This window comes from Buteo buteo, chromosome 11 (assembly GCF_964188355.1).
Source record: "Buteo buteo chromosome 11, bButBut1.hap1.1, whole genome shotgun sequence".
NCBI classification, from domain to species: Eukaryota; Metazoa; Chordata; class Aves; order Accipitriformes; family Accipitridae; genus Buteo; species Buteo buteo.
In genome coordinates, this window is record NC_134181.1 from 38,855,466 (window position 1) to 38,879,830 (window position 24,365).

Consider the following 24,365-nt stretch of genomic DNA (forward strand, 5'->3'; position numbering starts at 1 on the left):
GCTTCCCTTTCCTTCCAGGGTCCCTCTGGCCCTGCCCCGGGCTGCCTTGGGCCTCCCATCCCTCTCCACACCTCTTCGCTCAGTGGGATGCCCCGCAGCCAGGCACCCTGACCGCAGGCGGTTGGGACAACAGAGATCACCTTCCCTGAGGTTTTGTTTTTATTAGTTGATTATTTTTTGAAGGAACAAAATGCACCAGTGTGATAATCTCCTCTGATCTCGAGAGAACTTCCTACGTGCTCTAAGAGACAGTTTCCTGTCTCTTTATGGCCTTGTTCCCAGATAACGGGGTCACAGCCCTGTCTGTCTCAGGGCCCAGGCGGGAGGGAAGATGGTGTTGCAGCCGCTGAAGAGGAAGGAAACCCCGGAAAGGACTCAGCAGGCCTCACGGGCAGGGGGTGGGCAAGTGTTTGGCACATGGTGCAGTGTGAGCTGTTTGAATTTTAGAGGGAGGTTGGTGTGCGGTGACCTCAGACAAGCAGTGTGGGCCTTTGCGTGGTCTGACTCACGTTTGGGAGGGCTGGCAGTGGCAATCGGCATGTCCAGCTGCAGTAGGCAAGGGCGTGACAAAATAACCGCGTTAATTCCCCAGACGTGCTAGTAACCTTTGCAAATAGCATGATTTTAGCTCAGTCTCATGACTGTTTAATTTGTGCTTTTGTTTTTTCATTTTATTTGGGGCTGGCAATGTGAAATGAAGCAGCATTTGAAAGCAAAAAAACATTTAAAATGGAGAAATACATTTAAGATGACTGACTTGAAGTGCCTAATAGGACTGTTGTGTAGTCTTTTTCCAGCTTTGCTATCTTTCTTTCATGCTCTGCCTTTTCCTAAAGCTCAGTCACATCATGGTCATTTTTCTTCTCTTTGTTCTTCTTCCTACATTGGCAACTAGTGCCAACTGAGGTGTTTGGATTGGAACATACGGGCTGTGTCTCTGTAGACATTTAGCACAGTTCAAATCAACAAAAATGCAAGACTTATCCAGTGTCATTCTTATGCTTTAGACAAAATCATCCAGGAAAGTCTTATAACATCACTAACACGAAACGATCTTAAAGTAGACCCGAATACATGTACAGGTATCATTTTACCAGCCGCTAAAATACAGCCACCTCCTGGGTGGAAAACAACAGCTGTTTAGTCCTGTGCAGCAATACTAGCAAAACAGTAGACCTAGAGATGAATAATACCATCTGAAAATTCACATCTATGCAAAAATATTTCATCTGTTGCTAGGGAAGCTTACTTAGTAGCTATACCTTTGATCTGTTCCTACTGGTATAAGTGCTTGTATCTGCCAATGAGAGTCAGTTTTAAACACATGTAGATAGGCTACATTAGATTATGAAGGTTATTATGTTCTGTCATTTGAGCAGTTTTGGATCGTTTTCTATTTGGCCATGGCCAAAATATAGATTAAAAGATAGTAGTTGGACTTGCAATAACATGCTAAATAATGTTTAAAAATAATTACAAAAGCCACAAGTTAGCAGCAGATTAGTAACACATAGTATATAAAAAGGAAATAAAAATTCCTATTGCTGCATTTTATTGAATTACAATTTTTGTTATCATAAAAATCAAATGTAGTAGGTCAAATACATAGTTATTTTGCCTCCATTTCATATAGATAATACTAAAATCTCCAAAGAGCTGTAACATGTCAGGAATAAATAGTATCTAATTATAAACCAGTTTTTGTGCAATACTGCATGGGGCTGGACTAACGCTAGAGAACCAGCACACCCACCTTCCCATCCAGACAGGATTCTAAGGCATGGAGAGGTTTTCAGTTTGGAAGGAACTGCCACAATTAGCTGTTCTGAACTTGTATTCATGCAGGCTGTGTGCATCTTTCAAGTACTTCCCCCCTCAGTTTCACTAACTGTGGTTGAACTCGGCTGGATCTTCTAGGTAAAAGATCCCATGTTCTACTTACGTATGAGAAAAAGGTGACTTGTTCAAGATCATTAATGTTATCAGATAAGACTGTGCTTCAACTTCTAGACTACAGACCATCATCTCAGGTGTATTACATCCCTACAACTGCATTTGGTTTAAGAAGAATGGATAAATGTATGGTACCACCTTTACCTTTTTATTACATATAAATCCATTTATGCTCTTTGTCTTACCTGTTGGCAGCTTCCACCCTCAGAGCATGGCCAAACAGTTGTAGCTCAACTGAGGAGGTGGGGAGCTCTTAAAGTGCATCAGCTGCTGCTGAAATAAAAACTCAGTTGGCAGAATATTCCCTTGAGAAGGTCCCGTCCCTCTTGCCCTGTGCCCAGCTGCTCCTTCTTCCTTTCGCCAGAAGCTTCTGACTGCATCAGTTGGGCTGAATGCCAAATAGATTGTACATGTGGCTGGTCTCTAAGTAAGGAGAAGTAAATTTCTGTCAAGGGTATAGAATGAGAATCCTTATTGTTTCAAATCAAGTACTGGGTATGCTTCCAATGCAAAATTAATGACCCTAATTTAAACCATGAGGAAATGGGAAAGAATATGTTGGATTTGGAGGTAGACAGCTGGAGAAGAAATAACAGTAGTGAAAGCAGTTATGAAACAAAAACTGAAGCAGTCACAATCACTTCTCCAAATGTGGAAGGCTGAAATACTTCAGGATACAAGTCCACTAATTACAACTCTAGCAAATATGCCTATACAGCTTTACCTCTGTGCTGGCAGGAAATAGGAAAATAGATCATTAAGAAACCTAGTTGTTATTCTTGTGGACTTCCTAATGTATCAGCAGTTTAAGTGTTGGTATTTTGATCACTCAGTTCTGGAAGAGTTGTTTGGCTATTCTCTTACAGACCAGAAATAACTTAAAGCTTGCTTAGTTCATTGACCATCTGTCCACAATGTCTTGTGCTATACTGTCTCTGAGGACTTGCTGTAAAAAATGAATGCTTTTTACTGTAAGATACAAGACTGACATATTTAGGAGGTCAGAGAATTTATAAATAAAAAAATATGGAATCAGCCTAAAATGCCTATGAGCACATCTTTTTCTTGAGATAACATAAAGTTTAAGTGGGCTCTTGAAGGCTAAGTTCCTGAAGCATCATTCCTGGTAGGAAAACCAATGAATAATAATTATAGCTCTGTGTATCAATCTCTGATCTCTCCTGCAATTTCTTTATATAGGTAACTGTAGTAAACAAGAATAACAAAGAAGTGCTTTATATATGCTGAGTTAGATAAAAATTGCCAATTTTAAAGCAAAGCAATTTTATTATTGTTTAGCCTATGTGTTAGTTTGAAAAGGTACATGCTGGACTAAAACGAGCTACTGTTAAATGATTAGGATGGTTTGAGCTGAGCTAAGCTAAGCTCTGTGGTTTTTTACCTAAACAAAATACTTGCAAATAAGATAGCGCATACCATAACTTTCAACAGTCACATTACACGCAGATGAAAAGAAATTTGGGGGATGAAAGCAACAGAATTTTTGTAATATCAAAATATGTAATACCTGCCTGCCCTTAGGTTTAGTTCATTTAACTTAGGGGTATTATACCAGTAACTAAAAAACATAGGAAGAATAATTTAGACTTCTCTATAAGGTAGATGATCGGCTTTAAGGAAAAGTAATTTCCTTGCAACTGCATTCTAAGCCTTATATTGATTTGCTTTGCACAGCATCCAACAGCAAGATTTAATAAATAATGTAATCACAGAATTGCATATACTGATAAATGGAAAAACAGATCACCTGACTATCTAAAAATCAGTATTCGAACACAGGAGTGATAGGTTAGAAGCTGGAAAAAAAACCAACCCATGTGCTTTCTCTAGATGTTTCTTTATCTTAATAATTACTCATAGATGTCTTATAGTCTCCTATGTCATCTAAGAATTAGCCTATCAGCTTGGTTATTTATAATAGTAAGTTATACCCTCTAGTGGTTTACATAGGAAAAGAAAAAGAAGCCAGACAAAGATCGATTAGTTTTTTTTTTTTATCGTGAAAGAGGCTAAATAACATTTTCAGCTGTATAACATAGGGTATCACTGGTCTGTTGAGAAATGCTAGTTAAAATGGAAAAGGCACTGCAAGCATTAGACTTGAGTTAGATGTCTGGGTTTAGTTAGAACAGCTGAGTCTAGAATATGACCTGGACCACTAGTAGAACCACTTGTTTGCAGACCAAACAAATTGCCACTGCAACACTTGCAGTCTGGAAGGAGTGGTTCTACTGATGTCCATGTCAGAGAGATGTGTCCTTACATCTGAGGGCTACATTTAATTCCTACACATTTAAAGTAACTCTGTAGGCAAAATAGGAATACTCGTCAGTTGCAGTGTAATAGAATCTGTATTTCCAGACTCCTTGTGCAGTTCAGAGTTCATTATCAAAAAAATATTTTCTGAAGAAGCTCATAATCAGGGTTTCTTGCAGTTACCAGGTCTTTTGTTTTATTTGCCAATTGGCAAAGGTTCAGAGGTTGAGGTGAAAACTGACAGTGCTGGAGAAAATATCCAACAAATGCCCCTCTTACCAAGAAAAAGCTGTTGAGCTTATTAAAAGAGTTGTGCAAATATTCTTCAATCTTTTCCAGAAGCCCAGTCTCCTAATGTGGAGCCATCTAGGTCCATTTTTAAATCATCTTTGTTTCCATAAACAAAATATCCCTAAGAATGGTAATATCCAGGAACTTCTTCCATTTCTCTAAAGTAGCACATCAATGTGCAGTATTTGTCATAAAGTGATGATACTTGACTAGTATCATATCATTCTGATTATCACCTTGGTTTTGCCCTTCTCCTGCAACCCCATTATTGCTACAAGATGTAAAAGCTTTTGGTAGTTCTTAATGATCTTCTGGTGGCACTGATTACTTCCTGGCCCTCCAAGAGGAAGGATCCCATGCTATTCAGGTATGACACTGGTTCAGACTTTACATCATCTTCTAAACTAATGTTAAGCAAGATGGTAGTCAGAAGCCAATTATTTTAAGGCCTCATGAAGCAAGGATTTACTATGCCTTATCTTTCTGAGCTATAGTAATTCTGTATTATGTTGCTGGCATTAGTTCAGCTACTGCAGGGTCTTAGATCAATGTAATCTTCAATACCTCTAGTCATCTCCTTATTACTTTTTTTCTTCTGCTCTGGCAAACCAATCCCTGCTCTCTTTATCCTCTTCTAAAGCATATAATAAAAGAATGAAAAAAAATTGCCCATCTCCCAAGCTGGTGTAACTTCACTGATACTAATGTAGTACTGTAGGATCTAATTAAGCTCACTAACTTCAGACTCCACATCACAGTTAATAAAACTGAGACAGCAGTTAAAAAGAAAAAAGTTCTGACAAGGATTTATTAATTTATGCTTGTGAACAAATGTGTCTGACAGTTGAATGATGAGATTGCCATACTCTGTACAGAGTTTTTTCTAGAAATCTTCTTTCCACTGTGTTGACAGAACTTGCAGTATAGAAGTTCAGGAGTGGGTGTCAGTTCACAGGCTCTAACCCAGTTACAAAGATGGCTGCATGCCCAGATGAGATGAAGGTTCAGACTTTCTCGCTACTGTTCCTGTTTCTGTACGTTCAATCTTGCTGAAGAACCAATCAAGCTGTCTGACACCTGGCACAGGAGGGAGACACTAGGTGTTACCTTCCTGTGTTAAGCTGGCTAGGAAGCTCTATTACCAAAAAAAAAACCGGAAAAAAAAAATTTGAAAAAGCTATTTCAAGCTAAAAGCTGGAAGGAAAGAAGCTAGTCAAGCTGAGCCTTCTCTGTGTTTTTTTCCTGTCCATGCTGAAGGTTGAGAAAAGTCTCCTTCAAAGCAGAAGAACCTCTATACTTTAACTGGGGGAAAATGGCAGTTCTGTAGTTACTTTAAAAATGCTGCTTTCTCGCAGGTGGGCAGATACTGACTGTAAGTGGCATTTTGTGCAGAACACTTGCAGATGGGCAGATATTGACTGTGAATGGCATTTTGTGCAGAACACTTATATTTCAAACCTTTAAATACTTATTTATATATATAAGAAAGACATATAAAATCTCTAAGTATTTTCTCCAAGCCTTAATTTCCTCATCCACTGGCAAAAAATAAATATTAAAGTTTTCTAATCTTCACTTGAATTGTCAAATTCCTCCCAGTCTGATACGCTCATAACTTCCGATGGAAAATCAAGGTGATACTTCACGCGGTCTGCATGCCATTCTGAGAACCATTTCTCTGTTTCCATTAAAATAGCCCTGGGCAAAGTGAGGACGCAGGCAGCCATCCCAGAAATATCATCCTCCAGCTGGGGTCCTTCCTCCCAACAGTCTCTCTCTGCATCATAAATGTGGACATAGTCCATGCGGATTCCTCTGTTGTGGGATCTGCCTCCCAAGACATAGATCCTGTTGTCTAAGACCGCAATGCCTGGCTCTCCATGTCCTGCAGGAAGTGGACATACATTTGTCCACTGATCAGTGCTTGGCCTATAGCAGGCAACCTGTAAAAAAAAAGAAAGAGATTAGCCAAAATCAAACTTGTATCTTAGTGACAGAGCCTGGCCATATGGCAAACTATTTAGGAAGCCATGCAATATCATCAGTCTTTTGACAGGGTGTTGATAATGGAGAGAGCATATCACTATGTAGTAAAAGTACAGTACTCAGCAGAAAACTGTGCATAGTTGCCATGTAGCTTTGAATCACAAGTTCTGACCCTGCTGCTGGAGTAACAGCTGTATGTCATTAAAAAAATGTATACAAAAGTGAAAGAGATGAGGACACATGCTAATATAAGCTCAGACTTAATGCATCTGTTTGCATTAGAAAAAAATGTGCTGGAACATACAAATATGACATATCTGCTGAGCTGTCTCTGCACCATATGTTGGGAAGCTTTAGATTTCACTGGGTACTTACTTGGCTAACTGCTTTTATTTGTAAGCACCTTTTTATCATTCAGATATACTATTCAGCTAGATTTAATTCTGCCATCTTCATTCGCTTTATAAGAGCAGTTACTTTTTGTGTCTTCTCTTCTAGAGTTCTCTAGCAGTTCTAGAAGCTGGAATAAGACTGAAGAGAATTCTCACCAGCCATCACTTTTCATCAGGTACTGTACATTTAATTGCATTATATAATTGCCATCCAACACATCCTTTACAAATCTGTCCTGCAATTACACATTGGTAATTCAACAGTCCTCAACTTAGAAAAAAATGCATGTGAGAAGACAATGTAAAAGTAAATTTAGTTGATGTGCTACTTATTGGGTATGTGCATGCCAATGAATGTTATCCATCAAAGTTGTTTTAAAATTGGTAAGAATTCCAAGTGCTAGAGCTTTAATGCTTTGTGGGTTAGACTATGCGTTCAAGACAGAGAGCAGTAAATAAATCATTGCAAGTTCTGCAATTGAGTGGGGGAGAGCTGGTGCAGTAGCTGTTGCTGGGCAGACAGTTTTATTTGCATACTTAGTAGGAGAAAGACATTACATCAGAGTGCAAGCATCCATAAGAAACAGACTCTTCCAAGAAAGACAGGTATGACATGCTCTCACCTGGTGAACATCCCTTCTGTAGCCAGAATCATTGTTGCTTCCTCCAATTACATAGAGCTTTCCTAGCAGTGCAGCCATCCCGTGCCAAGCACGTCTCACTGGACCATCTGCTAAAACGTCCCAGCGGTCAGTCTTTGGGTCATAACATTGTAGCTCCTTCAAATAGTCTTCTCCTCTCCTCCCACAAGTAATATACATCTTCCCATCCAGTGCTGCTCCAGCGTGTGCGTATACCTGTATCACCACATGGGAAAGCAAGAGGTTGAGGTCTGGATTTATGTATTTCTCCCGGTTTCAGAGTATGGAATAGACATTAAGGGAGTGACATTCTTCATGTATTACGCAGATATCAACATCTGGAAAGATTTTTTTATAGACAATTCCTTTCTAGGTGATTATGCTATAAGTGTGAATTTCTGAATGAAATACACTAAAATTTCTAAAACTTCCAGAACTGCAGTGGGTTCTCATTCTTTATTGTTCCTTGATTAGAAGATCATTCATACTATTACTTTTCTCCCTAGTCTACTTGGAAGCCTTTCTGTTGGAGATTTTTCTTATACAAGCAGTGTTATCAGAAATGCAAGATATCGTACTTAGTAGCACTCAATTGGATCTTAAGGATTTTTATATTCTCAGCATTGACACACATTTATTATTTGTGACCTCATGCAAGCTCTTCTGCCTCTGCATCCCTTTCGTAAAATGGCAGTAATATTTGTATTTTTAAGGCGTCCTGAGATTCTCAATTGAGAGGCATTATGAAATCAGAAATATTATTTTGTGCTGGTCACTTGACCCAAAGCTTTTAAAAGGTACAGTAGAAATCAGCATAGTTTCTTGAAAGATTACTCAGGATTTTAGTTTTCTTCCCTAACCAAGATTCGCCAAGCAGTTGTTTGTATTTATCTTCCTCCTTTGCAACACTTTTAACCTGAAAATGGAAATTCTTGCCTTTTTTAGCAGTGTTAGAACTTAGAACAAACTCTTCCACTCATAACCCCAATTCCCATGTCACTATACCATTTCCTGGTTCCTGAGGTCACGACTGCTAGTTTGGCAATTGCTGTTCTGGAAGGATAAATGCTACTGATGACAAAAGACAGCTATTCACTCACGTATTTCAAATGAGTAATGGTCTTAGGTTAGCTCACCAAGATGTGATTCTGCATCACATAAGCTATTGTGACTAGAACTTGTTACCCAATCTCAGTTCTGTGTGCAGGAACTAAGCAGTCTATAGAAACTGATGTACCTTCTTCCTGGGGCATTATCTCTTCTGATCAGGAGTAAAGCAAGTTGTCAGGACCGTAAGTGAGAAGCTTGTACTACTGTGGCTCATAGTTTACCTGTGTAGGAGGAATGGGAACTTCCTGTTCCCAGAGGTTATGTGTTCACATTTAAATGGTTTTAAGGATTAGCACAATAAAGGTGCGGGGGAAAATGACAAGAAAACAGGAAAAAATAAGCATTTAACCTCAAAATGTAATTTACATATAGTATTACTCTCCTTTCTTGATATTCATTTATCCTATATACAGAGGCTACTGTTTTCCATCTGACTATCAGCAAATTTAAAGCTACACATGAGAAAAGCATCTAAAAAGATTAAATCAGGAATTGGGGAACCATAGTAGTGTGTGTGGCTAATGGACTCCTTACCTCCTTCTTCAGAGGTGTCACATATTCCCAAGTGTTGCTTTTAGGGTCATACCTCTCCACTTCCCTCAGGTCTTCATGGTAATCTCGGCCTGCGACAGCATATATATAGTTGTCCACAACACAAACACTGAGGTCAGCATGCTCTTGCTGTAGGGACTGGATCTGGAACCATTTGTTGTGTCGCGGGTCATACCTTGTAGAAGAATGGGATCAAAGAAAGTTATTCATACAGGCACAGAATCATTGCTGGAATACCAGACAGTACCACAGATGTGGGTTACTGTACTGTTGTTGGCTGAAATTGAGCTCAGCTGTAAGTGGAGTGAAATTTGGCCTTGTCAGCATTTTATTATTAGCAAAGTTGTTTTATTCTATTTTTAGAAGATGTATTTTAGCTGACATAATCACACTATAAAAGCCTAGGTTTTCCATTATTTTATACACTGCTGTCAGGTTATACATCAAAATCTCTGCTTGCACAAAGCCATTCTGCAAGGTAAAACAGTCTAAAAATAGCACAAAGACTGAATCTGGATCTTCAAGAGTCCAAGAAGGGCATAAATATGTGGTGGGTTCTTTGATTCTTTTTCCCAAATATCTGCTGCTCAAAGTGAACCTCATGATTCACTTTCAGATCAAAATATCTATCTGGTCTGGAAATTTTGCTTACAGAGAAAACTGTTTGTGAAGTGAAACTATGCATGCCATAAAATAAGGGAAACTCAGCTAAAACTAGTAAAAATTACCACAATATAAAAAATAAAAGTGTTTGTATCTGGTTTTGCAGTGGAATGGACAATGAAAGGTCTAAACTTGATCCTTCCTCCTGCTCTTTTCCCTGGCACAGAAGAATATGAGGGGACCCTGGAATGCTGCTATTGTGCACACAGATTCTTGAAAATCAGCCAGTAATAGCATTTTATTTAAAAACTCTTTTTGGTAGCTAAATCCCTTTGTATTGGGACCAAAACTACACTCGGAGGACTTCTAGAAAATCCTAGCTCAAGAGCATCTAGACAATCTAGGGTTCTAGGTTCACTACTGCTTCCCACACCTTTAATACTTCCCCCCTCCAACAAGGCAGAAAGTAGCACATGTAATACTCTTGAATAAGTAGCTGTTTCTACCCTATCAGGCTTGGCTTGGTCCCATTAGCACTGCTGGAAGCTTCCTGTTACTATGAGGCTCATTTGTTTACTTCTTGTGTTTTCTTTCAATGAGGCCCCTGATCAGTTCCTAATCTTTCAGCTAGCAAGTGTACAGACTGCGCTACTGGCCTACTGACTCAGAGATGGGCAACAGGGTGGCAATAAAAATAATAGCAGGATTATCCTTATCTTACCTCCAACACCTTGACTCTGCTCGAAAACCACTTACATTGTTGTCTCCGCCAATTAAATATACAAAATTATTGAGAACAGCAATCCCTTGGTTGGACATTCGGGGGGCTAGTGCAGCTGTAAAGTGCCTCCACTCTCCCAATAAGGGGTTCAGATACTTGGCTTGATCACTGAGGACAATGGATGGAGTAGAATGCATCCCTCCAAATCCCACTACACACTGGAACTCTGATCTCAGCTGTGTCTGGGAGCTCTGAAGCATTGGCTGAAGACATTCATTCTTGTGGTACATTAATGCATCTGCGACTGTATCTTTTAAAGGACATGGACTTAATTTGTCATGAAGCCTTTGCAGGATCTGGGGTTCCATCAGAGGAAAACGAACTGTCTCAAGTAGCTTAAGGGGCTCCATCAGGGAGACCTGATCTGTCTCCAGTTGCTCTGGAGAATAATGGTAAAAAAGTGCCCCATCATAAACTTCAAACTCATAGTTAACCTCCAAACGGTTGCTGCTGAGAAGGGAGTAGACCTTCTGCAAGGGTAGCTGTCGGTACACTTGTGTCCTTGAGAAAGCTGCAAAGTTCTTCAAAATGTAGGAATCCAGCTGATCACTCAAATGTCTCAAGTCGTAATGGTCAGCTAGTCTGTATACGTCGAGGATGTTCTCTTCGTCTACCCAGGACATGAGAAAATCACAACAGAACTTAATGACTTCTGGAATCTGCAAGAGAGAGATATTTTTCATTTCAGACACCACTTGCCTCACACTCAAGAGACAGGTGACAGAAGCCTGGGATGACTGTAAGGAAGTGGTACACAAGATGACTGTTCTCCTCACAGTCTGATCACCATGTTCACTTGTGCCCAATTCACCTTTCTCCAGAGAAAAAAACCTCAACATGGGTATGTAGATGAATATAATATAGACCTTCTAGCCACACTATACTGCAGGCCAACGAGTTTGGCTTCAAGTGCAACAGCAATGTGTCTTCCAAGACACATGGGACACTGGACAGCCAGGCTGCCTGGTTCGTTAGCGTGGCACCAAACTGCAGGCTGCCTGGGAGGCAGTCATGAAAACGGAAGGCATGGAGGACATAGTGAAAGCCAGGTTTATAGTCACTCCGTAATTTCAGGGCACTATAGACATACTGCATCAAAGACTGTATCTGTAACAAATATATCTACATCACTCAAGAGCACAGGAAGCCATTGGAAAGGAAAATTAATATGTAATGTTGTCTTCTGAATACAATTTGAAGTCATATCTGGCAGGAGGGACTACTGGCAAGTAAAGAAGTAACTGCTGTCCAAGAGCCCCTCTGCTAACAAAGTGGTGCTAACTGTGTGTACAAACCAACCAAAGCAAGCACGTGGAAAGTTTAAGATTTAGTACCAAAGCCTTGTGCAGCAGTTAGCTGCAGGGGAAATTAAGAGAAAAAACTTGTCTTAAAGGCACATGAACTCTGCACTTAGTGCAGAAACCATAGTGGTACGATTTCCTGTAGTGACGGAGTCAGGGGAGGTTATGTGCCTGCGGACTCAATCTAGGGAAGACCTTGAGCAGCAGAACAATTTCTGAGCAGCAAGCCCTGTCCTTTACCATAGGCCAGAGGTATTCTATTTCAGGGAAGCTTTCATAAGCAGATCAGTAGAAGTGAGTGCTAAATAAAACAGTCCTCTAGATGAAATGGTAAATGTTTATACGTAATAAAACCATTGGCACAAATACGATGTGCAAGTACTCATTCATTGTTCCTACCCTTCCATAATTAGTTCCAGTGGATACAGCATCCCAGAGAAAGGCTTCTCATCAGACCCATGCTCTTATTCACCCCCTAACCCTCCATCTAACCAGATATCCATGTTTTCTGTTTCTTTCATTGTTGCTTTTGTTTCTTGCTTCTTTTTTGTCACATCTCCCAGTACCTCACCTGAAGCTGACAGGCTGCAGCTAAGGTTTCCTGTACACTGTTCACACTGAGTTCCAGCTCAGAAGTGTAAATGAAGTTCAAGATTTTACACATTGCATTGTAGGAGATGCCATGAATATGAACTTCTTCTTGTTCCATCTCTCTCAGTCCTCCTGCAAACATTCCTCTGTAAAAAAGACAATGGCACATGCTATGGCAGATTTGCATTGAAGCTATTTTCAGTTTGCTTATCTTACGTTGTCCCAGGAACATAAAAAAAATATTCAGAAAGATAAAAACCTAGCCAGACACTTCTATGGCATTACCTCTTCTCTAAGCCACTGATACCAAGAGTACAGACCTTTAGGACCTACGAAAGTAATACTATTCATTCTGCAGGAAAACAGTAGGGGCCATGTGAAAGGTACGATTCACAGCTGAAGGACTTAAATACAGACCCAGTACATACGGATAGTCAATGGGCAGAGGCAGATACTCTGGGTGTGGGGAAAGAGGAAGAAGAGAGGAACTTGGGACTGTAGGAATTTTTTCTAAGCTAGAGCAGTTTTTCTTCCAGTTAGAAGTTTGCCTGGATTGCCTTGGGATTTAATTGTTTGTTTGTTTGTTTGTTTGCTCTATGAAAATAAAGTGAGTTCAAGAAACTGCTAGTCAAATTGACCAGAGGAGTGCCTGATTTAATGGACAGTGAGTCACACTATAGGCATGTAACAGAGGAGTGACCCACTTCCAGTGACTTTTTGTGTATTATGAAATGATCAACACAATGGGCAAAGTCTTCCAATGCTAAGGATATGTTAAAAGCCATCCAGAGTTCATTTATGCAGAAGACAGCTGTTCAGATAGTCTCTCCTCTTTATATACCTCCAAGTACCACAGGCAGTGAATTTAGTGGAGGTAAGCTCAGTGTGCAGGAACAAGAGCTTTATTTCTGTAGAGAAATAACAGAAAGATGAATAAAGCCATGCTTAGTATTTTGAAACACATTCAGCTCCATCTTACAGGTCTAATTTTACATCCAGAAGCAGTGTGCCGAGAAAGAAGATTTGGATGTTGCTGGCTTGAGTAATATTCAGACACATGCTTGTTACTGCTGTATGGAAGTGTACCTGAAATAGTCACAGGATGCAGCTAGAAGTATGCGATGAGCCTCAATAGGTTTCTCTTCCACTACCAGAACTACATCGAAGAGGATGCTGCTGTCTCGGAGAGATACCAAGCCACTGAGCAAGGCCTGAGAGTGCTCTGCACTGCGGTATGTGTTGCTGGTGCGCTGCTGAAGGGAGGGCTCGAGTTGAGCTTTGTGTGGCTGAGTCAGCTCCTGATCCTCCGCCATCCCAGGCAGAAATGCTCAGCCACCAGCTGTAGCAGAATGAAATCTGTGAGACAACAGAATCAGCAAAGGTTTGTGCCTTTTGCTTTACTAACGGTCCTCTGACCCCCACCTGTCACAGAAAATAAATCAAACCAATTCTTCAGTCAATGGAGAGACAGTTCTACCCTGAATAAATTATTCTGAATGATGATACTAGAAACAGACAGGTGTACATCAGCACACCAAAGTGGCAGAACCTGGTTTTTCAAACAAGTATTCTGACTCTTGGGTTTTCAGTCCAAGAGTCAAAGTATGTAGCATGTAGGGATATTTTTTTTTTCTTAGCAAGAGTTTCACTTCCCAACCTATTACCAGAACCCCTTGTTTCTTTTGCATTTCTACATCATTTATAACAAAGAACAGACATATTTTTGCTAAATTGCCTAATATCCTCAGATAACCTTGCTGCAATATAAACTGCACGTTCTGTCTTTCTCTTGATATTTTACCACAGAATCTGAAAGTTCTCCTCTCTCCCTGTCTTTGCTTTTTCATTTTCCTTAGCTGAGCACATTTCCAACTGTCATTCTATAAAATACTATATGAAACTGTAGGCTTCAAAGTGAGTTTCTTTATTGTGCCAACTTCAAGCTAGCATGCACAACTGCTTTCCACTTCACTCTGATTCCCTGCAGAGACAGGGTATTTCCTCCAGTGTAGGCACTGTAGAGGGCTGTCCTGTACTTTTTTCTAGGGCTGCCACTGCCACTGTAGGAAGGTCCCCTATGGCGCATGGGGAAACACCTGTAAAAAGCTAGCCAGAAGTGGTTGTGTTTCATGTCTATGGTTAAGCTCTCAAAATCTCATGAGTCCTCTTCTACCATCCTGTAATTTACCCTTTCCATTGTCTTTGAAGAATGTCAGAAGTTGTAGCAGTTACAGCTCATAGACTCTATCCAGTCGTCAGAGCGCATTAAAAAAACCCTCACATTACCAAAAGGAAGTAACTTAGCTGATATGGTGCTTAAGACACAGTTATAATAGCCTCTCCTCCAGCAGCCTGGGAAATAGCTTAGTGGCACAAGGGATAGTCACAAGGGGTTATCAGCAGTCAGAGAAGCAAAAGCAGAACAAACCCAGCAAATCCAAATAAACAATGAAGAAATGGAACCATTGTTTAATTGTGCCAGCTATAGACAGCGAATGCAACACTGGAAATCTCTCAAAGTACTGCAAGGTATTCTGTGTATGGTCAGTGAGGAAGGAGCTATCTGGATGACACCAAGAAATATGAAAATGTTTATTGTTCTGCCTGAGGGAAGTTACCCTACACTGTCCAAAACAAAAGGAAGCTAGGTGGCACTGCATGGTAAATGGGATGGAAAAGAACCTGAAAAAGCCTGTTAATGGTTGTCTGCTCTTTGCCAGCAAAACCAAGACAAGCAGCTCAGAATAGGAGCTCTGATGAGACAGCCTTCTAGGGAGCACATTCAGGTCAATTATACAGGGGAAACTATCCATCATCAGCTGAAGAGATGAGTAATGGATTATTTTTCATGACAGGTAAATGCTTTTCCTAGAAATAAGATGACTGCTTTTGAAACAGACAAAACATTACTGTATCATTTGATTTGCTCCTGGGTAATACTAAAAGTGATGGATTGAGGCAAGGGAGATATTATAGTAAAGGCAAGTGAAGGAGTGAGTGTTACTAGATGTTGATCAGAAATTTCCCATTTCACTAGAAGGGAATAAATGCAGCAAAAACAAGGTTGGGTGAGATATAGTCCAAATGAGGAACAGATTCAGATAAACCACATTAACCCTGTTAATGTGGTTTAATGTGGTTAACACTCCAGAGTTAATGTGGTTAGTGCTCCAAAAAAGGCTGCATCTTTTCAGCTACTTAGCTATATCAAAGAAGTCTCTATACGAGTAAAATCGTTGCATCAAAAAGCAGAAGTGAACATAACAAATGAACTATTTTCTGAATTCAAAGACTTGTTGAATAGGGCAAACAGCATGACCTTTGATACAAGCCTATAGTTTGTCATATAGTGTAGGATTGGTGGAAGAGGCTAGGGAGAAATAAGTGAGATATATTAAAACTACACAGGCCATTGACCCCGTGTAACAAGTGTTAGCAAAGAAATGTATTGTAGGAGAAGTGGTTTCCAGAGAGAGACAGATACGTGCAGGGTAGAGTGGGAAACCTGTATAATCATGCCAAGCCTTTATTTAAATCTACCTTTAATTAATATAACTGTAGAGTTACTATTCAGAGTACATTCTGTATCCAAATAATCTTAAAAAGGAACAAAAAGGGGGTGAAGCTTTCAGCAAGTAAAGCTGCAGAAAGGATGCGATCTTACAAATATGGTAACTGGAACCAGGAAGATCAAATGGTATTATTAAAGAGAGTAAATAAAAATAAAAATAATTGAAATAATTCAGGGATTCTGAAGCCTGTATGAGCATTAGTATCTGCAGAGCTTTCAGTGACAAATGGGGCAGTCTCAGAGATATGCAGCAAGTTTATCTCACTGCTAGTTCTACTAGATATGGACTTGAATTATCCCACAACTGTTAGCAATAGCTGAACAAACCAACCCTTCTAGTAGACCTGTGGTAAGGCCAGTGTGGTCAAATATAGATGCTGGGAGCGCAGCTGAACCATCCTCCACAGCTGATTTTTGGCTAGTCAACAGCTGAGCCTACAGGTATTTTGTTATGCTTTATTTTCTGAATTTTGGCAGTCCCTACTTTCTTGTTCTCAGCTTCTGCCCCTAGATTGTATCTTGGCTGTCACTGTTGAGCTGGACTGTCCTTAGGGTGGTCACTCATGCACGTACACCAACACAAGAGGTGCCTTGTGCATTTGGAGCACAGAGCCACTATAGTATGGAAATTCACCACTCTATAGCTACCTGTGAGTTTTTTTGCCATCCACAGTTATTTGCTGCTAACCAATTTTGGGTGCGTAGGTTGAATACCAATGCTGCTGTGGAAAAAGGGTAGAATACTATTGAGCAGGTACAGTGTACGTGGTCCAAAACTTGCCAGCACTCATAAGCTCTTTTTGTACACAGATACATGAAGTTTCTTAATTACACTGTGGCTACTCAGACAACCTATATCCTGTAATGTGTACCTCCCCACTCTCCTAAACTGGGCTTCAAGGCTTATAAGTAAGTATGTCTGTCTATTGTCATAGTTTTAACCAGTGGTAACAGACTATTCTAGGAAAACTCTCACTGCAGTGATTTTCATGAAGTGTTCCCAACTTAAAAAATTAAAGGTGGACATGTGTGGTATTAGTCTATGATGTCTGACTGACATAGGTGGTCGAGTCCTCTTCTTTGAGCCAAAAGCCAAGGAAAGCCACTTAACTCCTACCTCGGTAGTCTTAGGAGCTGGCAGAAAAGACCTTTAAGACAAAGAAGGGTAGAGAACCATTAAACAGCTTGTGGGGGAATGGCCAGCAAGATTCACTTAGCTGATTACTGAGTGTGCTCAGCTTTGTAATAGCTGTACAAGGAGCAGCTGGGGTTGGGTGGGTAGGAAGTTACAAAGAGTGGTTGTTGAAACAAGGTTAGTGAGGTTGTGTTGTGGGCTTCTTTGAAAGACAAGTGGGGTGGTTTTGCCATTTGAGTTTTCTGGATTCAGTGCAGTGTGCTTGGTGAGCTGATAGTTTTGCTTATTTCTCTGAGTATTGTTCTAAATGCTAACCACAAATTTGCTGGGGAGGGATATTAGAGTTAGCACAGCACCTTGCTTCTCACATGGTGTTGTATAACTGTGACCTGTGTGCTTTGTGCCTTTGTTACTGTCTAAAAATCTGGTAGCCAAAACAGTGGAAGTGTGCTGTTTAATGTGTGGATACCAGCTGGATGGGGGAATGACTGTTAATCTATCTAGGAATTGTTATGCATTGTAAAGTGTCCATCAGTCTTAAAAATTACAAGGAAATTTACTGAATAACCTCTGTATATTTTGAGCTGAAAGTAATTTAACCCTATCTCCTCAAACTTGTATTTTGCTTAATCTTTATTGCCCTTTATAGGAAAAAAAAAAAGCTAAATGTAGTACAACCAGTACAGTTCTGAATGGAGAGACAGAACAGGTTTGTTCAGGCTCTTGTATGCTGTAGAAAATCTTCTATTTACTGTTTTTCCTTCCTGGCCACTCAGGAACTCTGCTGGGTTTTAGGGCTTGGGACACTATTTTCACAGACTGGCATATCTGCCCCTGTAAATGAAGGGGCTGTAGGCAGGCCCTTGCTAGCTAATGTAAATGCACAGTCCCTTGAACCATGCAGTTAAGTTCCCTCTATTCTGAGCCTCTCTCCTATCAGCTTCTTGCTTGTAGGACATTCTTGAGGCCTCTCTGTTCTCTTACTTCTATTATTGAGAAACTAACTCTGTGACTGAGCCAAGTTCCTAGAAATCTGAGTGATAAGTTTGGGGTTTTTTTCTCTCCTCTTATGCAAGTTTCTCAGTGTTGGTCAGCTGTTAACAGTGACGTTCAGTGGCTGAGTATTGCAGGACTGACCCTAAGTTGGAAGAGATGAGGAACTCCTATTCACCATGCTTCTTTAACAGTAGTAAAGATAAAAAATATTGTCTCATGTTCTGTGGGATGCTGTCTCCAGAAACAAGGGAAAGCAAGTCCTTGTTCCAACCACTTTGAAACTGCAGAGAAGATCAGACTAGAGATTTTCTTAGCTGGCTGCACAAGGTATTTGAGACTGCAGTTATGTTGGTTTGCATTTGTCTTTTAGAGGACATGGGTTAATGTAGTGATTAATTTTAGGGTACTACAACTGAGTGCCCACTACATAAAGAGGAAGGAGACCTATGAGGTCAGTAATTGTATGTGCACTTCTATAGGCAATGCTGATGTAAGAAGACATGCACTGTTTAGTCACTTCAAATCAAGGAGTTAAAAACCCAAAGCAAACAAAAAAATCCCCCATAAATGGCAAAAGCCTCAGGGGTACCTAGAAAGACATGACTGCTCTTTTTCAATAGACTGAAGTTTTCTATATTCCATGCCTGGATTCCATTTAGGAACCAGGAGAAAGCAGCCATGCCTTACAATGGTAGACATGGAGGGAGTATGAAGGAAATACAGTATTTCCTTTTATTTCCTGTATTACATTCAAAGTTCACTGTATCACTACTGGTCTCTTGTAGTAAGCTATGGACACAGTGGAAGCTACAGTGTCTCAGTGGCTTGCCGATAGCTCTGTGTGATTGTCTTGTATTCAAATTCCATTACCACAACATGCTTCTGCAGATTACTTGTATGAAAAATGCAGAAGTGTTAGGCTTCTGATTATTCAATTGCAATAGCTGCTTATCTGTACATGAAAAGAGTTGTGTTTTTTTTTTTTTTAAACCAAAATCCCCTCTCTGATCAATGACAGAATACTTGTTTTCACAGCAAAGGTATGTGGTTTATGAGTGAGGAGGTTGGCACTGGGATAGGAGGAATTGAGGGAATGGATTGTAGCTTGATCATTCAAATGGCAAAATGATGTGAGACTGGTATGCTGGCTTGCTCTTGTGCTCACTGAAAATCCTTATCCTTTTAAGAACACAGGGTATAGGAATGGAGTAGCTCAACTAGAACAGGGAAAGGAAAAGTTAAAGGCATGGCAAAATAGATATGCTAGAAGAGAATGCAATGTCTGTCCTACCTGAATTTTTAAGCGCAGAGCAATTGTTACACCATGCTGTTTGTGTGCTGCTCCAGGAAAGAATGTTCTGGGGAGTGGGAATTCATATGCCTTAAACCATATGCTTCCTGAGGTTGAGAAGAGTCCTGCTTCCCTAAGAATACATATCGTACCTGGGAGCATTTCCCAGCAGCTGGGTCAGGGCATATGTCCTGGATGCATCCTGCTGCCATTATAGATACACTCAGCCTTTATTTTCTGGTGAGATACGCTGTGCACTGATCCTGTGCTTTAAACATAGTGTAGATAATTTACAGTGCTGAAGGCTGTTATTGGTATTGCATGGTATGATACATACCTAGGCAAGTATTCACCCCTTTTATGACTAGCATCCATGTCATACAGTGATGCTTACTAGTGTGTGGTGTGGGGGTGGTTTTTGTTTTTTGGTGTTTTTTTTTTTTTGTACAGTTGTGCTGACAGCCTTAGTTCTCTACTGTAGAGAAATGGCTGGATACAGGAAGGATTATCCAAGTTAGTTTCTATGGAAACTCAGACATTTTTGTATTCAAGAGCTTGTAGCTGTCAGTTACATCTCTACAAAGAGGTGTTTTATGCAGATAGTGATATTTTCTTGTGCATCAGCTGTGCCCAAAATAAACTAGAGCTTGCTGGTGTTGGGTATCCAAATCTGTTTAGCTTACTGCCATATGGACAGGTGGTTTAAGCTTGGTGGGGGTCCTATGCTTTCTGAGAATTGTGGAATAATTTAGGCTGGAAAGAAACTTGGGAGGTTCCTAGTCCAATCTCCTGCTTGAAGCAGGGAAAACTTCAGAATCAGGTCAGGATGCCGAGAGCCTTGTCTAGTCAAGTGCAGAATCTCTATCCTTGTCAAGAATTGGAAAACTGAGTGCTTAACCATCAGATTTGTTTTTCTTTTTTATCCTGTCTCAATTTCTTTTCCTGCAATTTGTGACACTTGCCCCTCATCCTTGGCACTGTGTACCACAAAGAAGAGTATGGCTCTACAGCTTCCTGTACCCATTAGCTTAAAAAATGGCAACTGGCTCTCCCATTAGCCTTTTCTTTTTTTGTATTGAACAAACCCAGTTGTCTTGCCTTGCATGTGCTCCTGCCCTGTATGGTGGTCCTTCACTGAACTCACAGGTTTTTCTTTTGGTATGGAGCTCAAAGCTGGGCATGATATTCAGTTTTTGTGGGTTTGTAAGTGCTGAATAGAGTGGGAAATGATAATTTCCCATGGCCTACTGACTATGTTCTTGCTAAGACAGCCCAGTATGAAGCTGGCCCCTATTGGAGGAATCATATTCAGCTTGCTGCTCATCAGTACCCCCAGGCTCTCTTAAAAAGCCGACTTCTAGCCAGCCTTGTCTCCAGCCTGCTCCAACATATGGAGTTACTGTGTCCCAGGTGCATGACTTTTGCTATCGAAATTTGTGTGGTTCCTCTTGGTCCATTCTTAAAGCTTGTTGATGCCCCTCAGTTGCAGCTCTGTCCTCTTTCTTGCAGGCTATCTTCCTCATAGCTTTTTTCTAATACAGAGCAACCAGTATGGTGTGCTGACTGTGATCCAAATAGATTAGGCAATTAAAAGTCACAGTGCGTTGGAGGAAGTTTAAAATCGGTGCCCTGAGGCTTCCCACACCTTCCTCTCTCCCTAGGGAGTAACAAGAATTAGGATCTAAGCCAGGCTTCAGCTGAAAGCCTGACAAGAAGACAAGATACAAGACTAGAGTAAAATGCTAGTTATGCTGACTCTCAGGGGTTGCAAATGCAAATAGGCAGAACCTGGCTATGTACCAGAATTTTAACAGGGCAGAGGGCACACAAACAAATAGATCAACTAGTCAGGGAGTGTGCAGAATGGGGAGGCAGCTGGGTCCCTGCCAAAATAGTTCAGAAAACAGATGTGATGCCACAAACAATGTAAATTGAAAAGCAAAACTATTGTTCATTCTAACTGGAGTGCAGATACTGGAATAATTCACCAACTGTGTCATAATTTGTAATGGGCACTTGTAAGACTGTTTGCTACATGGCAGACAATTGAGTACACCATTATGTGTAGCCAAGACTTAAGCCAGTTTCATGCCTTTTGAAGAAAAGGGGAAGAGAAGAGGGGTGAAGGAAAAACAGAAGCTTTGCTCAGCAGTACTTCTTTCAGAATTATGCCTCTGCATTCACAACTGTGCAGAAAAAATCTTCCTGAAATACCACTTCACTTTAGGAACCTTGTACAAATATGGGAAATAACCCAAACAACTCCTTTTGACTGAGGTCCTTGCAAAAAGAAACAAAGACACCTGGTAGTATATAATATCTCAACATTAGTTCTGAACACTCATCAAACGATGAGGTGCTTTTGCTAGGTCTATACACACAATCTTTCTTTAAGTCACTAATGGAAATATGCAAGCACATCACTCTGGGCTGAATTTCTGAGCCATTTTCAGTTTCTAGCATTAGTAGTATACTTGAAGTGTGGGAGGAAACCAAAAGGCGTGGTTTGGGAAACAGCTTTTGCAAACTATGCTGTCTCACAAATTTTGGCATTCATTCCTTTCAGAAGCAAACACCTGTGGTTTGTTGTTTTTTTCCCCAAGCCTATTACAAGTTATTTCTAAGACATATTGAGAATAAAACATCTCGTATTTAATATGTGTGTGGCTAAACTCCCATGAAAGGTATCTATGTTTATATAAATATTTTAAAATATTTTTTCCCCATGAATATTAGCATAACCTAAAGATTATGAGCTTTCTAACTTGACTATTTTGCCTTATCTATGAGTAACTTACAATTTATCCAGATTCACAGAGTTGCAAAGTTTTCTGTGGTGCATTTTTGGGAGGTGGCCTGTGGCCCAAATGCTACCAAGAAATTGTAATAAGGAAAAAAATATTCAATATGGTGCTAAAATGCTTTCTCTTATGGCTTCATCATCTTTTTAAGAGTTTGATTATCTCTTACTATTTTTCTTTTTTCTTGTTTCTAATTTTGAAACAAGATTTGCTTTTCACCTGAGTCTTTCAGTAGTCATGTTCCAGTTTGGATGGAGTGGCTGTTTGTGTTTAAAGGATGGTGTGTTAACCAACTATATTGAGAGAGGGTGTACCTGCTTACCCTAAAAACAGATGTCCTACCATTAAGGCTCCAGCTTTTTCCAGAATCAGGAGGTAGTGTTTAGTTCTATGTCCAGATATATCCGGTAAATCTGTGAGAAATATGTTCTTTTGACAGAATTGTTTTAGTTATCCCAAGAACTCTCAGAAAGCCCCTCAAAAATCCTAAAGTCTTTTCCATAGAACACCACCACTTTTTTTTTTTATGAAGCTTCTACAGGATCAAGCTCTCCAAGTAATAACTATGCCAAAATTGCCAGTTTATAAATTAGCCAATGGTATATGTTCTACGAATCGTGAGAGACTCAGCTAGTTGGCAAGACTTGAACCTGCTTTGCTGAACTGCTTAAACCACATCATGAATTTTTAATAGTCTAAAATACAAGGAGGAAAAAAAAATTAGAAAGTAATTAATTCTGTGCCAAATACAACAATTAAGTGACCTGGAAGAGAGCAAAGGCCTCTCCCTGCATGCTTCAGCTCTGATTTCTGTACCAAAAATGAATTCATTCATATCATTTCCCATGTTAGTTTTGTTCCTGTAGGGACCTGTGGGGTTTCCCCCCTGCCCCGTAACTTATACATTTCCCATCAGGAGCACAGAACGAGCCGTTTTCTCCGCAGGGGAAGACTACCTAGAGTTGCCCATCATTAGAAGAGACAGCCTGACTCCAGAATAACCCTGTGACGACAAGGTGAAAGCCAGTTCAAGCGCACTTCTGGTTTTACTTTCTCTTCCCTGTTGAAAACACCTTTGCAGGTCCCGAGACCCAACGTCCTCCCCCTTGCTCATCCCACCTCCCCTGCGGGCACAGCCCGGGCAGCTTTGCGCGGGGACGTGGGTCTCGGTCTCGCCAAAGGGATCCTCAGGGGCTTCATGCAGGCAGCAGGGCCCCGGCTGCTTGCCGTGGCCTGGCCGGGGCGGCCTCGGTGGCTTCGTGTGGGCGGGCGGCAGGGCCGTGACAAGGGGCTCGACGGGACCAGGGCGGCCGTGGGGTTGGCAGACCCCGCTCCGGTGCCCGCCGCGCTTGCCCCCGGACCTGCTCCGGCCGTTCCCCCCCCTCCCCCCCGCCCAGCCTCTGGGCATCCCGGCGGCGAGCAGGGGGAAGCGGGACACCGCCTCGTCCCGGGGGGGCTGAGCCGGGAAAGGCTCCCGCTCTCGGCGCCATCCCCCCACCCCCACCTTCCCGGGGGAACGGGTGACACCGGGGCCGCTTGGGGGTCGCCGCTTGGGTTGGGCGGCCCAACCGGGGGCCTTGCGCTCCCTCTGTTCCCCCCTCGCCGCCCCGGTCCGCCGCCGCCCCAGCCACTTACCGAGAGCGGCGGCCTCCGCCAGCGGCTTCCGCCTTCATGTGCGACCCGGAAATCACGGCGACCGCGCGTGACGCGCCCGCCCGGCGAGGGAGGGGCGGCCGCGGCCGGAACCGGGGCGGGCGGCGGGGGCGAGAGCCCCCAGCGTCACCCGGGAACCCGCCAGCCCGAGGGGGCCCGGCTGCCGGTGACGCTGCTGTGTGTGTGTGTGTGTCCCTGGGCGGGAGTGGGCTCGGTCTTCCAGCCGGGCCCGTCACCCTCGCAGCGGGGCCTCGGGCGGCGAGCACCCCCTCGCTGTCGGTGCCCGGGTCGCTACCATAAATAGCGTGCAGGGGCGGGACTACATTTCCCAGTGAGCCCCGCGGCGAGGCGGCCAGGTCTCGCGAGAGTTGGCCGGGCCGGCGCCGAGACTTCATTTCCCTCAAGCCTTCAGCGCGCCGGAAGTGGGTGCGAGGCACTTC

General features: G+C 41.7%; 1 protein-coding gene across 3 annotated transcripts; it reads right to left on the minus strand.

The window, feature by feature from the left end:
• Window positions 1–5,300: 5,300 nt before the first annotated feature.
• Window positions 5,301–24,193, minus strand: KLHL22 (kelch like family member 22). Of its 3 annotated transcripts, none has more exons than XM_075041643.1 (7): window positions 23,908–24,193; window positions 13,565–13,817; window positions 12,459–12,624; window positions 10,527–11,245; window positions 9,185–9,377; window positions 7,523–7,756; window positions 5,301–6,464 (listed from the first exon to the last, which is right to left on the minus strand). In XM_075041643.1, the coding sequence occupies exons 2-7, from the start codon at window positions 13,789–13,791 to the stop codon at window positions 6,087–6,089; spliced, it is 1,917 nt and encodes a 638-aa protein (XP_074897744.1). In that variant the 5' UTR covers window positions 13,792–13,817; window positions 23,908–24,193; the 3' UTR covers window positions 5,301–6,086. The 3 variants fall into 3 exon arrangements, with proteins under 3 accessions (XP_074897744.1, XP_074897743.1, XP_074897745.1); XM_075041642.1 differs by having other exon boundaries at window positions 13,565–13,834; XM_075041644.1 differs by lacking the exon at window positions 23,908–24,193 and adding an exon at window positions 13,320–13,386 and having other exon boundaries at window positions 13,565–13,653.
• Window positions 24,194–24,365: the final 172 nt, after the last annotated feature.

Bases quoted from the DNA above. Each gene is read 5' to 3' on its own strand.
- KLHL22 (XM_075041643.1), bottom strand. From the start codon at position 13,791: ATGGCGGAGGATCAGGAGCTGACTCAGCCACACAAAGCTCAACTCGAG. The intron at 9,378-10,526 runs GTAAGATAAGGA...TTCTTCTACAAG, and splicing joins GCAGAGTCAAGGTGTTGGAG to GTATGACCCGCGACACAACA. The intron at 6,465-7,522 runs GTGAGAGCATGT...TTTTTTTTACAG, and splicing joins ACAGAAGGGATGTTCACCAG to GTTGCCTGCTATAGGCCAAG.